At 38.9% G+C, this 16,538-nt stretch overlaps 1 protein-coding gene across 7 annotated transcripts in view; it reads right to left on the reverse strand.

Moving 5' to 3' along the window:
- Positions 1-16,538, reverse strand: part of Obsc (Obscurin) — a 155,310-nt gene that overhangs the window by 27,378 nt on the left and 111,394 nt on the right. For 5 of the 7 annotated variants that reach the window (XM_089648983.1, XM_089648975.1, XM_089648967.1 and 2 more), the window contains 8 exons: positions 10,147-10,449; positions 9,224-9,380; positions 7,378-9,099; positions 6,812-7,072; positions 4,590-4,838; positions 3,624-3,765; positions 1,601-1,785; positions 150-401 (listed from right to left, as the gene is read on the reverse strand). In XM_089648983.1, coding sequence (XP_089505109.1) covers positions 150-401; positions 1,601-1,785; positions 3,624-3,765; positions 4,590-4,838; positions 6,812-7,072; positions 7,378-9,099; positions 9,224-9,380; positions 10,147-10,449 — 3,271 coding nt within the window. The remainder of the gene's footprint in view (positions 1-149; positions 402-1,600; positions 1,786-3,623; positions 3,766-4,589; positions 4,839-6,811; positions 7,073-7,377; positions 9,100-9,223; positions 9,381-10,146; positions 10,450-16,538) is intronic. The other 2 variants (XM_089648953.1, XM_089648960.1) reach the window with 2 other exon arrangements.

Consider the following 16,538-nt stretch of genomic DNA (forward strand, 5'->3'; position numbering starts at 1 on the left):
ATTTTGGGATTTGAGCAGATGACAGCCCTCCTATATGTATTTTTTTCAATTTTCAAAATATTTTGTTTTGTTATGTCAATAAATTATTCTCTTACATCATCCAAGCAAGTATTTAGTTGACCTTAAAAGAGACATAGGTATGAACATACCTTGAACAGTGAGCTCAGCAGAGCACGAGATGTTGCCGGCGCAGGTCTGCGCCACGCACGTGTACATGCCCGCATCCTCCGGCCTGACGTGTTGGAACACCAAGGCCAGCGAGTCTTCGTCATCGCCCAGCAGTACTTTGAAGCGCTCCTCGGGGTCGAAGGGCTGCCCATCGCGGCGCCAGCTAAACGTGGGCTTCTCGCCGGGCGCTAGGACAGCTCCGTCCACGAGGTCGCCGAATATCTTCTTGTCATCTATGCAAATTCATGTTATTTAGTGGCCGACTAAGTATATAGCATTATATTGGAATTTTATCAGATCAGAGAGTAGGTTTGTTGGTACGTAACGGTGAATTAAGAAAATAATTTCTCTCAGGGCCTGTGTCATCGTAAGCGGTGCTGTGTGGATGATCTTTTTGAGGAAAGGAGGAAGTAAACCTGGGCCTTGAAGAGACCTATGTTGCTGGAGGGAAGAAAGACACCACCGTAAAACATTCCATAGCCGAGCTGTTAATCACAAGAATGAGTTGTAGAAGCGAGCCCTTGTTATGTGAGAAATGTGAAAACTTTATACAAAAGTTGGACAAGCATTTGATGGGTTTCCCGACTGTGCAGGGTGCACTGTTGCCGAAGGTAATAATGACCCTAATTTTTCATCTTCCATTGAAATACCAGTACACAAGGACAGGATTCCCACTTGACATCTAGATATATGCTCCAAAGACTTCAATCCGTTTTTTTTCAGTCAGTATTTTGGGTCTCCAGACCAGAGATGGCTACCAAATTGATCAGTGGGCAGAATAAAATAGAATAGTGATGGTGGAAGAGCAAAAACAAATTAAAAAATTGTTCAATTTAAAAAAAATATATGTAATTTTTGCTATAACTTAAATATTGACACGTGCTGGAAAACTGTGTAGATTGAATCATAATTTTCCTTACAACCCCTACTTAAATTCCCATGCAAACAGAATTCTTATTAATTTATCAGTCATTATTCCTTACAATTAATTATAAGCCATTTTCGATAGTTTAGTCACAAATCCCCAATCTAGCAATGTCCATATCATTATGTACTAGCTGTAACCCGCCACGCGTTGCTATGACTCTGTCTGTGCAGATGATAGAGTAACAATAGATTTTTTAACCAAAAAATAACAACGCTTAAAAAACAAAAAAATGTCCAAAAAAAAGCCTGCTTTACCTGTCACAGGTGACATCTATTTAATAAAGGTGTATAAAAACTATAACTATTTGAAAGCAACGTTGAACTTTTGGAGATTTAAGATTTTTAACAAACGAACATTTACATTTTTATTTGTATGGATAGAACATAGATAAATTAGGTGTTCTTCCGTCATTCATTCCTATTCGTTCCCATCAGTATTCTATAGTTGTCCCCAAATTTACAGGAGGCTTCAAAACAATTTCTTAATTTGTAAAATACTACATGCCTGTGACGGTGACGACAGCCTCGCAAGTCTCCGTGCCGTAGGTATTGGAGGTGGTGCAGGAGTATTTGCCCGCATCACAGGCCTGGGCCGCCACAATCACCATCTCATAGAAGCCAATGTCTCCGCGGTCCCTCACAATCTGGATGCGTTCATTTCCATCCATGATCTCGACGTCATCCTTGAAACTAAGGGAGACGAAACCAAACTTTAATTACCTTTATAGATTCTTACTGGTGCTTTTACGGTACCTACTGTAGCCACTACTGGGTCACTGGAAAAAAAACCTGACAACTTACGATACAGCATCACAACTTGCTAGCGGAAACATCCCAGTCGCTGTTATCCGAAAATAATTGCATTAGTGACTCTGGACTGGGACGAGCTGCATCTCTTCACCTTGTATGTTAACAAATGTAATGTGTACACATCACGTAAATTCTGAGTAAAATAAATCGTTATCATAACAACCTTATTTCATTTTTAAACATATTTTATGGATTTGAATTAGTATAATATAATAAGCCCAACTCTTTGTTGAGCGCTTTCTCTCCAGGAAGTGCCATTTTTGGTCGACATGCAAATATTGTGGTTACTTTTGTGCCCTTTTATTCCTGAAAAACGTTTTAGGACTCAGATTGTAATTCAGTACGATAGAAAATGACTAACCTCTAGTTAGAAAGAGATTGGTGAGTTATTATTGCTAGTACATATGTATGGAAGTGTTTCACAGAAATGGTAATGTAGGTAACATTGTTATCAAACAGTCGATTAGTGCTATTTTTGAATACATATTTTGTATTTGAAAGGTCCTCGTTAAATGCCGATTCTCGGTCCATTTCAACTTTTGAACTTTGGAACAAGTTATATCACATACACATATTACGTAAGCATTCAAAAATGGTTGTGATAAGTAAATTTTTGCACACATTCTAATAAATGTTGTTTACATACAAAGGAGAAAAACTCCACTATCAAAACACAGCGCCCTTGAGGTGATTTTTCACAAAAACGGCGCTCTACAAATTATCCAATTATTATTATTATTATTAACCTTCCAGCGGGCGCGTTGAGAAATTTCCCTTGAGCGGGCGCTTGTCGTAAATTTTACGTCATCAAGTTTTCTCCATGTAAGTGGTGTTTTCTTTATACAAACGTTAGGGAATTTCTTTAAGGATATGAAAAATCATAATAGGCAGTACTTTAAAAAAATATATTTGACTTTCTTAAAAAAACGAAGCAACACTCTAAACATGTTAATATTTCAAAACAAAATATTTTATCGACCTATTTAGTCAGAATCAATATTATCATCCTTACAATTGTTACAAACCACCTCAACTGAAGAATGGTTCTTGCATGTAAAGGACTGGCAACGGCAACACTTCATTGATGCGGAGGATCTTTTCTTATCCAGTGCACATACCGACAAACACCGCATTTTGGAAAGCTTCTGTTTTATTCTTCAGTTATCGGTTCAACTGCCCTACCGTAATTCACTTTGAGAAAAGCATTTATATCTTGCGGTAAATGTTTGACATTTGATTTGACTCTAGCATAGCTCGAAGCTCGATGCTTACAACTAAGTCGCAAGAGTGGGGGAAGCGATAAGGCGCGTTTGTCGTAAATTTTACGACAGCGCGCCCGCTGGAAGGTTAAGGAACTTTAATAAATTGAGCGAATCCCATCAAAAAGCCGTCTGCAGGGTCTAGCTGCAAAAAACCCGCGGCAGCAGGTTATTATGATGTATTTTTAAATGTAAATATGTTAGTTGTAAGTTTCTTCATATATAAATATATATGTCATTAAGACAATAGTTATAGGCCCTAGTCGTAAGTCACTACCTTTAAGTCAGTATTTATGAATCTTAGTCGTAAGTCACTAGAAATAATCCTTAAATGTAAGTTACTAGTTATTATGAATCCTAGTAGTATGCCAGCAGTATTTATTATTTCTCTGAAACAACCCAACATAAATACACATTTATATAAATCATAAGTTATGAAAATGTAGTGAAGGTACTTACAATTTGACTCTCGGGTTAGGGTCGCCTTTGACCTTGACCATGAACCTCAGGTAGGTGTTTTCCAACAGCTCCGTGTCCTTCAACTTGACCACGAAGTAGGCCGCATTCTTCTCAGCTCTTTCCTTTCGCTCCTCGGGGGTAACTAAACAACAGATTATTCGAGAAATTAAAATAGGATATGAAGAAATAAACGAGTGAGTTCAATAAATAATTAGTACTCACGTAGCATGTTTATTAGTATCGTAACGTAAATATTATTTTTGTTAGTAATTATTGATTTTAAAAACTATCTGAAGTCGCTAATTCCTGTATAGTTCAAATTTTGCTATGACGTAAGTAACGCTAATGGCTGCGAGACAGCTGTCACCGGGATCCGGATCTGCCTCGACAACTGTTGGCGGCTGTGGCGTCACAAACGCCCTCTGCACGTTGGTACATAAAGGGAATATAATATCGTTTTGACAGCAAATACCAAAAACCATCAATAAGAAACGATTAATCAACGAATTAGTATTCTACTTCAAGAATATAATAATTTACTTTCACAATAAAAACACCACATGTTGAGCAGTGCAGAGGAAATTTTCCTTCTTACTCTCCACCCTCGCCATGTAAATCTTATAACTTCCTCACAGTAAAATTCTATATCGCATTCTTGCACCACACTATTAGCAGCGCGAAGGGAATTTTTATTCTTATTCTCCACCCTCGCTGTGTAAATCTAATAACTTCCTCACAGTAAAATGCTGTACCTACATTCTTGCACCAAAAGTCGAGCGGTGCAAAGGGAATTGCCCTTCTTACTCTCCGCCCTCGCCGTGTAAATCTAATAACTTCTTCACAGTAAAATGGTATTCTTAGATTCTTGCACCACAAGCTGAGCGGTGCAAACGGAATTTCCCTACTTATTCTTCGCCCTCGTCGTGCAAATGTAATAACTTCCTCACAACAAAACGCTATACTTACATTCTTGCACCACAAGTTGAGCGGTGCAAAGAGAATTTCCCTTCTTGTTCTCCGCCCTGGCTGTGTAGGTGCCGCTGTCGTTCTCGACGCAGTGCAATAGCTCCAGGATATGCTCCCCGTTCTGGCTGTTGCCAGATATCTTCACCCTGTCTGCCAGCTTGTCATCTAGCGGCCGGTTATCTTTCAGCCACGTCACTGAGGTCTCTTCCGATGATTGCAGAGAACACGAGAACCTTGCATTCTCGCCGGCTATAATTCGGTTTAAAGTTTAATTAAAAATCATAATTAAAATCTTTTTTATGTTTTTTTTTGTAGAGTATATAGCTTAGATAGTTTTCTCAAATTTGGTATTCTGGACTAACAAACCACCAAGCTATTTTCCGAAGGAGTAAGCAGATATGATAGACCACCACAGAACGTTGTCTTGGCATACGTTCCTTGCTTCATTTACATTCATACATTGTCTCATACATATTCTGTATAGACTCTTGACTTGACCCGACTCATACGTCCTAGAACGTCCCCGTCTTCTTCTAACATTTACATCCGCCTCATAATCCTCAGCACGGGAGATCCCAGTGAGGATATCATTATATCTATTTGTTACACAAAAAAAAGATAATAAAACACTTATTATTATTATTATTATATTATCCTTATACTAATTCCTTCGTTCCATTCAACATGCCCAAACATGGTTTTTGAACGTTATGGACCTAAAAAGCCCTGGACGGAGCAATTCGAGAAAAATTTGAAGCCACTGGGTGAGGGCAAAGATGTATGAAAAATACCAAACCTGGTTAAATTTTTCAATGAAGTCTCCCATTCCATTTCTCATCAAATACCCCTTAAAATCATAAGTCGTTACAACTGCGTTAACAAAACCAAAATAAAATAATAATAGTTCATTATGCACCACTTTGCATACAAATCAGTTCAAAGGTTTGTCATTCAAGATGGCTGCCACTCTATGCTTCTTCACCCTAGATTTGCCTTCAATGCCATTTACAAAATCGCACTAATGCTCTGCCCATGGCTTTTTAGGTCCATGCTCACATCAGCCTTTGCCTTCACATGGGGATCTCATTTTGACGTTGTTTGATCAATCTTGCGAGCCTTGCCAATAATTTATCGCTTTATTAAAAAACTTTATTGACCTTTTTTGAAGTACATAGTTGAATTTTTAATCAGAATCCTTTACCAATCATTTTACAATAACGTACGTGTTTCTTTGTAAGCTAGCTCTGATCAATTGATTTTTAGCTCGGATTAATTGACAACTTTTCAACAAATTAAAATATTATTACTAATTATTTTACTATGTATCCACCTAGAATCTAATGTCGTGAAGTTATATTTTTAATTATTAATTCGAACAAAGTTTTCAATCATTTCTGCTTTGCATACTATTCCAGTGTTTTCGAATGAAGTTGAATATTTGATTTCCCAAAAACTTGGACACCCATAGGATGACATTATTACTTAAACATTTTATATCTACAAATTATACTACGATACCAACCTTATAAAAACGTAACAAATAGTTCATTAAAAAAATACCAGCTTTCACCATATTTACATTGCGTAGTTAAATTAAAAACTTAAATAACACGGTTATAAGCAAATAACACTTCTTTTAGATACCCAAATAAAAAATTGTTACTTTACAAAATATTCATTTAATTTAAGCGGAATCAATGAATTATTATTATCTGTTTTCGTCATAAAAAATATTCTCATTTTCTCTAAAAACTTCATCGAAGCAAGGAAACTCATAAAAACGAAACTTTCACATAAAAACACATAAAATTATTTACAAATGATAATAACGATGATAAAAATATGATAGATTAGTCACTATGTAAGCAATATATAAAGCAGAGAATGGCATGTGTGATGTTTACAAAATGATGTAGAATACATATTATTTTGGCGCTGGAAAATAAAATAAATTATTTACACAATAATATAACACATGATGTAATGGAATATACCTAACACAAGATTTTGATTAAATAGATACCATTAAATATACATAAGCGATAAGCTGAATGAAAACAAATTTGAAGCTGGTATAGTCTAAAATACAATAAATAAAACAGAATTGCTTGGTGGGTATATACACAGTGAAAACACATTGTAATGTATGAAATCCGTGAAATAAAATTCTTATTATTGACAAAAATCTCAGCAAACGGCAGCGATTAGTGGGGGATACTTACGCTCGATATTGACTCCTTCCGGAGCCTTGACGAACCCGGGTTTTCCACCAACTCCGCCGATGATACAGCGCCGGGAGCTGTTCTGAATTAATGTCGAGGAACTGGTGGTCGTTCCATTGGTTAGTGCCTCCTTCTGGAGGACTGTCGAGGAGGTGATGGACCCAGCCACTTGAGAGTTAAAACTGGCGCTGCTCGCTCCATAGCTCGACGATTCGTAAGTGGAACTGGATGACAATTGGCTACTTGATACCGCCGAGAATTCTAGATAGTAAATAAGCAAATTCTAAGTAATATAGATGGTATTAATTGCGCCAGTACTGATGTTCGAATTACGACTTGCAAATGTTGTGATTAGATGTGTGATGAGCTTAGTGTTGCAGCCAACTTTATAGCCAATGATGTGTTGTTGTGTGTAAGTTTTGGTCAAATTTAGACTAAGAATGATGGTCAATTTGTTGTAGTTTTGTGTGAGGTAATTAAATAAGATAGATAATTAAAATTATGGAGTTCTAGTACAAGACAATAATAATTAAGTATTATTAGTAAACATAGAAAATTTGTGCTACCTTCTACTCGGCGAGACGAAGAACTATTATATCTTCGCGACATTTCTGCCTCTGTTTCAACACTGCTGACAATAGTTTGCCCAGTTTGCTCGACAGACTTTACTGCTGTACTGCTTGTTACAGTTTGTGCTACTGCAACTGGCGTAGGAGCTATCCAAGCCGCCGTAGGAGGTGGACCTGGGGCTGCAACAGGAGTGGGAGCTGCTGCAACTGGGGGGGGTGCTACTGGTTTGGGCGCTACTGCAACTGGCGTAGGTGCTGCCGCAACCGGTGCGGGTGCTATCGCTACTGGTTTGGGCGCTACTGCAACTGGTGTGGGTGCTGCCGCAACTGATGCGGGTGCTACCGTTACTGGTTTTGGCGCTACTGCAACTGGTGTAGGGGCTCCTGCCGCAGGTATAGGTACTGCCGCAACTGGTGCAGGTACTGCCGTAACTTGTGCAGGTACTGCCTCAACTGGTGCAGGTACTGCCTCAACTGGTGCAGGTACTGCCGCAACTGGTGCAGGTACTGCTGCAACTGGTGTGGAAGCAACAGCAACTGGTGTAGGAGCTACCACAACTGGTATGGGAGCTGCCGCAATTGGTGCAGGACTTGGTGCAACTGGTGTGGGAGCAACAGCCACTGGCGTGGGAGCTGCCGCAACTGGCGTGGAGACTACCGAAACTGGTGTGGGAACTGCCGCAACTGGTGCAAGACTGGCTGTAACTGGTGTATGAGCAACCGCAACTGGTGTGGGTTCTAACGCCGGAGGTTTAGGCGCTACTGAAACTGGTGTAGAAACTGCCGCAACTAGCGTGGGAGCAACTGCAACTGGTACGGGAGCAACCGCGACAGGTGTGGGAGTAGCCGCAACTGTTGTGGTAGTAGCTGCAACTGGTATGGGAGCAACCACAACTGGAGTGGGAGCAACCGCAACTGGTGTGGGAGCAACCGCAACTGGTGTGGGAGGAGCTGCAGCCGGTGTGGGAGCTACTGCAACTGGCGTGGGAGCTGCTGCTGGTTTAGGAGCCTCAACAGCTACTTTAGGAATTTCAACAACTGGTTTTTGTGCTTCAACCACTGGTTTAGGAGTTTCAACAACTGGTTTCGGAGCTTCAACAACTGGTTTCGGAGCTTCGACAACTGGTTTTGGTGCTTCAACAGTTGGTTTAGGCGCTTCAAGTACTGGTTTAGGAACTTCAGCAACTGGCTTTGGTGCTTCTACCGGCTTAGGAGCTTCAACCACTGGTTTAGTAGCTTCAAAGGCTGGTTTCGGAGCTTCAACTACTGGTTGAGGAGCTTCAACAACTGGTTTTGGTGATTCAATTACTGGTTTAGGAGCTTCAGCAACTGACTTTGGTGCTTCTACCGGCTTAGGAGCTTCAACCACTGGTTTAGGAGCTTCTACAGCTGGTTTCGGGGCTTCAACTATTGGTTTAGGAGCTTCAACAACTGGTTTCGGAGCTTCAACAACCACTTTGGAAACCACAGCAGGTTTTGGAGGTTCTGCAGCAGGTTTCACAGTTTGAACTGTTACTTTTTGTTCAACTGTAACAGATTTTTCTGAGCTTGCAGTAATCACTTGTTTGGTGATATCGACTGTGGTGGTAGTCTTTTGAGCTTGAACGGTTTTTTTGATTTCTTCGGTAGTTTTGGGTGGTTCTGGTGAAGGACCCTGTGGTGAAAACGATGCTCCGGGATCAACCCTTAAGTCGTCTGCAGCGTGTTCAGCTAATGCAACTGGAAACATAAACATAAACCCATCAATATATTTATGGAAATTACTAACACTAAAAGATAAATTAAGGAGTGAAGGTGTTTTGATAGTTCATTTCACTTACAATTGATTTGAATTTTAACATACCGAGATCGCTGGAGTATTGTCTGATTTCCTTGAGCCAAGAAGGTTTTACTAATTCCTTGTGAGCTGTTAGTATAATCGGATATGGTGCACCGGATGGACTATGTAGTTCGAACTTGAAACGATCTGCTACGTGATCCTTTACTTCTATTTCAGGAAGCTGTAACAATTTTACAAAATAAAGCTAATCTGTTTTCATACAAGATTTTCTGAAAAAAACAAATATATACTGTAGATGTACAATAATTTTTGGCATTACGCAATACTAATTATTTTTTTGTAATAGTATTAAGTTGGTACATAATAATATATTTATTACCGTTGCCAACAAATTTCGCAGATGTCATAACTATTTTACGAGTTTGAATTGGACCCGTTATATGAGTTTTCCGGATTCATTAATCAAACGATGTATTTCGATTTAAGAATAAACAAATTGTAGTAATAATAACATTTAAAATTAGGCAAGTCATTATTTTTAACGTAGGTAACCACTGCAAATATTTAGTTCTTGTAAAAAGAACAGAGGTGGGTGTAGTATAAAACAACAAAACATTGATTTCCAAGATTTCTTTAGATGAGAGATTCATTAACACCGATAAGGATGAGGACCGAATACCGTTCCTTGAACATGACCTTGATATGATTATTTTGAACCAATCCAGCGTTTGAACTTCGACCATCAAAAAATCATCTGCAGAAGAGAAAAACCGGTGCCGTTCCATTGAATAGTCCTCGAAGTCAGTTCCGTAAACTTCTAATCTTGAAGATTACCAAAGTTCTTCTAATCTCGAAGTATAGTTAACATTACAGATCCGGCGAATCTTGCAGATGAAAATACGTGCCTCTGAGAGGACCATGCACTTTCCTAGAACCTATTCGAAGAGTGAAACTATGGATTTCAGTTAAAATGATAAATTACCAACCTTCAAGATGTCTTTAAGGATGAAGACAGATCGGTCGTCAGAGATCCGGCGAACCTTGCAGATAAGGATACGCGCCTTGAAGAGGAACAGGTACCGCTCCTTGGGCTTGCCCTCGACGTCGGTGACCGTGAACCAGTCGTGGGTGAGAAGACGGCCAAGCTTATGGATGTTGCCGTGGTAGCCCTCGATGCTCGATGTGAACTTGTTGTCTGTTGCCCGGTGGGGCACTCCTAGCATAAGCTCTAGGGCCTTCTGGAGATCGGAACAGTCTTCGCCAAGTCGGGTCGAGTACTTTACCAGCTCCTGGAAGTGACATTAAATATTTGGTAATTTGGTGGACAGGAACAGGTTCGAAAAAGAGAACAAATCATCCGAATATTATTGATTGCAGTGATCACCTACCTAGAAGCCTACTGGTTTTTGACAAGGGGCGTTAAAATTTTACACGCGCCAAGCGCCGTTGGCTCAGGGCCGACCCTGATTGCAGGGTAGGGTGAATTGATTATTTAATACTAATAGTTTTCTGAAATTAATGTCAATCACAACCAAAAAACCCTAAACCTAATATTGTATACTAATTATCGAAGCATTGCGCCCCCAGTGAAGCAATTACATTACTATAATACCAATACATGATAACGGGATGTTGTTCCCCTCTGTAAATAATATTTTTTTGTCAAGATATTAATACCTAGTGGATATTTTTAGTTTTTCTATATTTCTCTACACACTGTCGTTAGTCTGGCACTGGTCAATGGCGAGAAAATTCAATATTCAAGTGAGTTATTTGGTACTGCAGTCACTGTTTTATGATCCTGTATTTTGAAGACATCGTAAATCATAATACATTTATTACATATATAACACCATCGCTAAAATACGATGGTATATTATTTGCGGAGAAATTGAGGTGTATATTAAAACCTATTAAACATTTAATTAATAATGTAAACCAAAATTGATTAAATTGGTAAAATACGCGATGACAAATTATTTCTAAAACATGCAAATGCATTAGGCGACATATTTAATGGTACCTATATCACCAACCAGTAAACAAAACTCTCCGAAGATAAACGAAAAATATAAATTGAACATTTTTAATAATAGTTCAAATATATCCCTGCACTCGAACCCTCTCCTACATTTTTGACGGCCTCCGTAGTCGAGGGGCTCTCGATCGCGGGTTCAAATTCTGGCTTGCAATAGTATATTTTATTTTATTAATTTATATAGTTTCACAATCAATTAATTTAAAATGATAAATTCGTACAAATAATAGATAAATAAATAGTCTATTTGCGGCACGTTCCCGAGTTTAAGATACTCCCAGCATATCACCCTATATCGCCTTGGGGAAAGGACACCTTTCCACCTTTCAGAATTGAAACCTTGCTTGAAATGGCTATGTTTGGTGACCATATACTTCTAGGCACTTTCTACTTTTTTCTTCCTCTTCCTCATCTCCTTTCCCTACCCACTACCTTCAACATCACAAACTGACAACATACCCCAATTTTCTCTTGTGAGGCATTCAAATTAAACAAAAAAATACTTCGCATAACTCCTATACTATGCTTAAACGTACAGAAAATATACAGGTTCCCGGGGGTAAAGTGCACTAACTCCAGGGGGTGATTCTACATGATTTTAGAAGTAGAAAAGGTTATGAACTATTTTCGAAATTCCAACGTTTTAAGGTAATTTTTAGGTAAAAAAAGATGAGTTGTTTGTATGGGAAAATAAATATTTTCTAAAAAAGTTATCTATCTTGTTTACTTCTACCATCATGTAAAATCACCTACCGAAGTTAGTGAACTTAACCCTCGGACACCCTGTATATATTTTAAGTAATTGAAATTTGTATTGTGAGTTTGGTTTAATTTTAAAGTAAACCATAGACATACAAACTATATTTATATTTTGCGTTATCCATATTTATTTTAAATATATTTGTGAACTATATATAAGGTTTGTAAGTACTCGTACTATTAGTTCTGTTTGAACCTGGCTTCAACCCTTATTTTACAGTTTCAAAGCTTCAAAATAGCAATCCAAAATAAATAAATTACATTGACCCAGAAATTTTAGATGCCAGAGACGAATTTGGTATAGTTTTATCTTTTAGTGCAGGGGTCTCCAAACTTTTCAGCCGGAGGGCCACATTGACTACTCCAGTGAGTTCGGAGGGCCAAAACTGTTTTAATTTCTAGACACCCATATTTTCGTCCACGGGGGGGGGGGGGGAGTAAAAGTAAAAAGTGGAGAATAAAATTTCCAGGGATCATATTTCTTCATTAATCATTTCACTCCAATCTCCCTCCAATCCCCCAGATATGACGTGAAATCCGTTAAGTTGGCAACACTGCGCTTACGCTAGTGTTCAATTACTAAATTGTGTTGTATTGTATTGTCACAACTGCGACGCTTGTGACATCTTGTAGTTACAGTAGAAATAATTAGTGGTAGTACCCTATATCCATCGCTAGCGGAGACCGGCGACCGCGAGTCAGTCCACCTGGGGAAACCGAATGAAGCGGACCTGTCTGTTATGAAATAAGGTAGTGCGTAACTCCTTTCCTTTCCTTTCCCTCCGACAGAAAAATTTTAAGCTTTGAAGAGTGGATTAAAATCGCAGCAATCTTCGTTTACGAAACTCAATAATGAACAAGAGGCTGTAACTCGTGCCAGTTTTCGTGTGGCTCTTGAAATCGCAAAACGTGGAAAACCTTTCACCGATGGAGAAATGATCAAAGAATGTGTGATTGCAGTAGCCGAAGAAATGTGCCCTGAAAAGGTAAATTTATATAAAACTCTCAGTTTGTCAGCAAATACTGTAGCGCGGAGGGTAGAAGACATCGCAGAAAATGTATCATCTCAACTGTCTGACAAAAATGGACATCTTGAGTGGTATTCTCTGGCCTTGGATGAATCAACGGATGTGTCAGATACTGCTCATGTGTTGATTTTTATTCGAGGAGTAGATAAAAGCTATGAAGTGTATGAAAAACTTCTTGATATTGATAGTATTTACGGCACAACTATGGTGAAGATATTTTTAAGGGTGTTGAAAATACCATTATTAAAAAGAATCTTCGATGGAAAAACTTGAAATCTATCACAACTGACGGAGGAAAAAACATGTGTGGTAAAAATAAAGGAGTAGTGGCTCTTGTGTCAAAGGTTGTAGAAAATGATGGTGGTTCAAAACCATTAGTCTCACATTGTGTCATTCATCAACAGTCTCTATGCGGAAAATTTTTGGATATGCCCGAAGTTTTTAAACTCGCCATATCAATTGTTAATTTCATCAGATCCACTGGGCTGAATCACCGAGAATTCCGCGAATTTATTAAAGAGATCGGAGAAAATGATTTGCCATATCATACTGCCGTACGCTGGCTAAGTTGCGGACAAGTCCTTCAGCGCTTCTTTGAACTTCAATGAGTGATCGAAATTTTTTTGAATGAAAAACATCCCCCTCTTACCGAATTGCAAAATAGCGAATGGCTGTGGAAGTAAGCATTCTATGTCGATTTGACAAAACATATGAACGAACTGAATTTGAGATTGCAAGGAGAAAATCAGCTTCTCCCTGATTTATATACTAATGTCAAATCGTTCCGGCAGAAAATAATGCTGTTTCAATCACAATTAAATAAAAAATGTTTCACGCAATTTAAAACATGTTAAATATTTAGCCATACATTGATGTACGGAGCGTTGAAGATATTTGGAGAGCTACCAGAAGAAATAAAATCAGAAGAAAACATAAAAACATTTAAAATTAAATTAAGAAAATATGTGATTGATTCATTTTAAATATGTTACCATAATTATATGTATATGTATATAAGGATTGTATTAGAACATAGATAACTATGTACCTACTTAAAATACCACAATAAACAATAAATAATAAACAATACAACTGAGACTGAGTTTTCCGTCGATTTTGCAATCGGAGCTTTGAGTGCTTTGAAGATAAATTTTGATACTCGTTTCTCAGACCTTGATATCATTGCGAATCAAATCAAGATTTTTCAAAATCCACTTGATATCGACATCGAAACCTTGACCCCGGAACTTCAAATGGAAATTATTGATTTACAATGCAGTGATATAATTAAGAACAAATTTCAAAACTCATTTTTGTTGGAATTTTGCAAGAGTCTTTCGCTGGCACAATTTGATAATTTGCATAAATTAGCTCATTGGCTATTTACTGTTTTTGGCACTACTTACTTGTGTGAGAAAACATTCTCCAAAATGAAGTACACAAAGAATGTTTACAGATCTAAGTTAACCGATGAGCATCTTAAAGCTCTTTTAATAATTGCTACCACTAAAATAATTGATCCACAACTACAAATTATCGTCAGTGGAAAATCATAATTACATAAATCCCATTAGTATTTTATATGTTTATAAAGTAAGTAAGATTCATTACTTTTTTTTGTTTTTTTGTTTTTGGGGTATTATGCCGTGTTGCGCTAACTCCTTCTTTAGCCAACGTTTCGGACAGCATTGCAGTGTCCATCACCAGGGCAGATGTGTTATTTGAGGTTGTGTTAAAATGTGAGCTTATGTATGAGGTTGTGATACCGTGTTGCCAGCTCCAACCCTCTGAGCTAACATTAACGTATCATTTTTTATTTAAAGTGGTTTTCTTCGTTTAGCTCTGGTGTATCCGTCAATTACCGGATACCAAGAACTATTAAGCTTAGCTCCATCGTCTCTATTAATGTTTACGGGATTTTTATGAATTTCAATGGCCTCCGTAATCAGCCGTGCTCTATAAGTTTTCGTTCTTCCCAGGATTTCAGGAACAAATCCAAAGTAATGCCCGGTGTCAATCAAATGCTCGGCAATTGCCGATTTGTCAGGGTGGCCGAGTTTACAAGCTCTGAAGTGTTCTGAAATTCTTTTGGAGATAGTCCGCTCTGTCTGGCCTACATAGACCTTGTCACATCCGGAACAGCTGAGTTTATATACTCCATCTGTTTCCAGAGGAAACTTAGTCTTTGCAGACCTCAGTAAGTCCTGTATCTTTGTTGTTGCTCCGAAGACAGTCTTGATATTTTCCTTTCTCAAAAGCCTGGCAATTTTGTCTGTCACATTGTGCACATAAGGCAGGAAGGCACAGCCTTTCGACTCTTGTTCAACTCTGTCTTCGTTTGGTGCAGATTTGGCTCTTATGATTTGCCTTGTCTGACTTGCTGGGTAGCCGTTACGCTCCAGTGCATCGGTCAGCTTCGTAAGTTCCGCTCCGATTTTATGTTCTTCGCATATTCTGGTCGCTCGGGTCACCAATGTATGGATAAGTCCTCTCTTCTGCGCTGGGTGGTGGTGCGAATCAGCGTGTAAGTACCGATTCGTATGGGTTGGTTTCCTATATACAGTATGCCCTAGGCTACCATCGTGTTTCCGCATCACCTCCACATCTAGAAAGGGTAGGATTTTATCTTCGTTTTCCAGTTCCATTGTGAATTTAATTTTGCTGTGGAGAGAATTAAGATGGTCCAGGAATTCGTTTAGTTTCTCCGTTCCATGAGGCCAAATGGCGAAGACATCGTCGACGTAGCGCCACCATACTTTGGGGACGGCCGAAGCTGTGTCGAGTGCCACTTCTTCAAACTTCTCCGTAAAAAAAGTTGGCTAGTACTGGCGATAACGGACTGCCCATCGCAACTCCCTCCAATTGCTCAAATAGTTCACCCTGAAACGCAAAGTATCCCGTTTTTTTTTTTTTTTTTTTTTTTTTTATATTTACTCCACACAGGAGGCCCTGAAGAAAATAATTTCCCTCAGGGCCTATGTCATCTTTGGGGATGCTGTGTGGAGGGTCTTTTTGTGGAGAGGAAGGAGTGAACATGGGTCTTGAAGAGTCCCATGTTGTAGGAGGGAGGAAACACAGAGGACGGCAGTTCGTTCCACAGCCGAGCTGTTGAACTTAAGAACGAATCGTAGAAGCGACCCGTTCTCATGTGACAAGTGTCAACTGTGTACAAATGTTGGGCGCGCGTTTGGCGTGTATCCCGACTACGCACCGGTGCCGAAGGGATCAATGACGCTAGTTCTTCAGAGCATCTTCCATTGTAATACCGATAGAACAAGGACAGCATACCTACCTGACGCCTGTGCTCTAAAGATTGCAGTCCGTTTGTTAAGATTGGGGAATCTATCAAACGGACCGCCCGTTTCTGCACAGTGTTCAAAAAGTTTGCAAATGTCTTCCTCATATATCTCCCTGAGCATTGTCATGGAGTCTTCTAGAGGCATATTTGTGAAAAGTGACACGACGTCAAAGCTGACCAGAATATCTCCTTCCTCAGTCTTAACTTTCTTGAGCTTACTTATCAGATCTGTTGAATCCTTAATCCACGATTCAG

This window comes from Hesperophylax consimilis, chromosome 3 (assembly GCF_061612785.1).
Source record: "Hesperophylax consimilis isolate HC1 chromosome 3, BYU_Hcon_1.0, whole genome shotgun sequence".
Taxonomy (NCBI): Eukaryota; Metazoa; Arthropoda; class Insecta; order Trichoptera; family Limnephilidae; genus Hesperophylax; species Hesperophylax consimilis.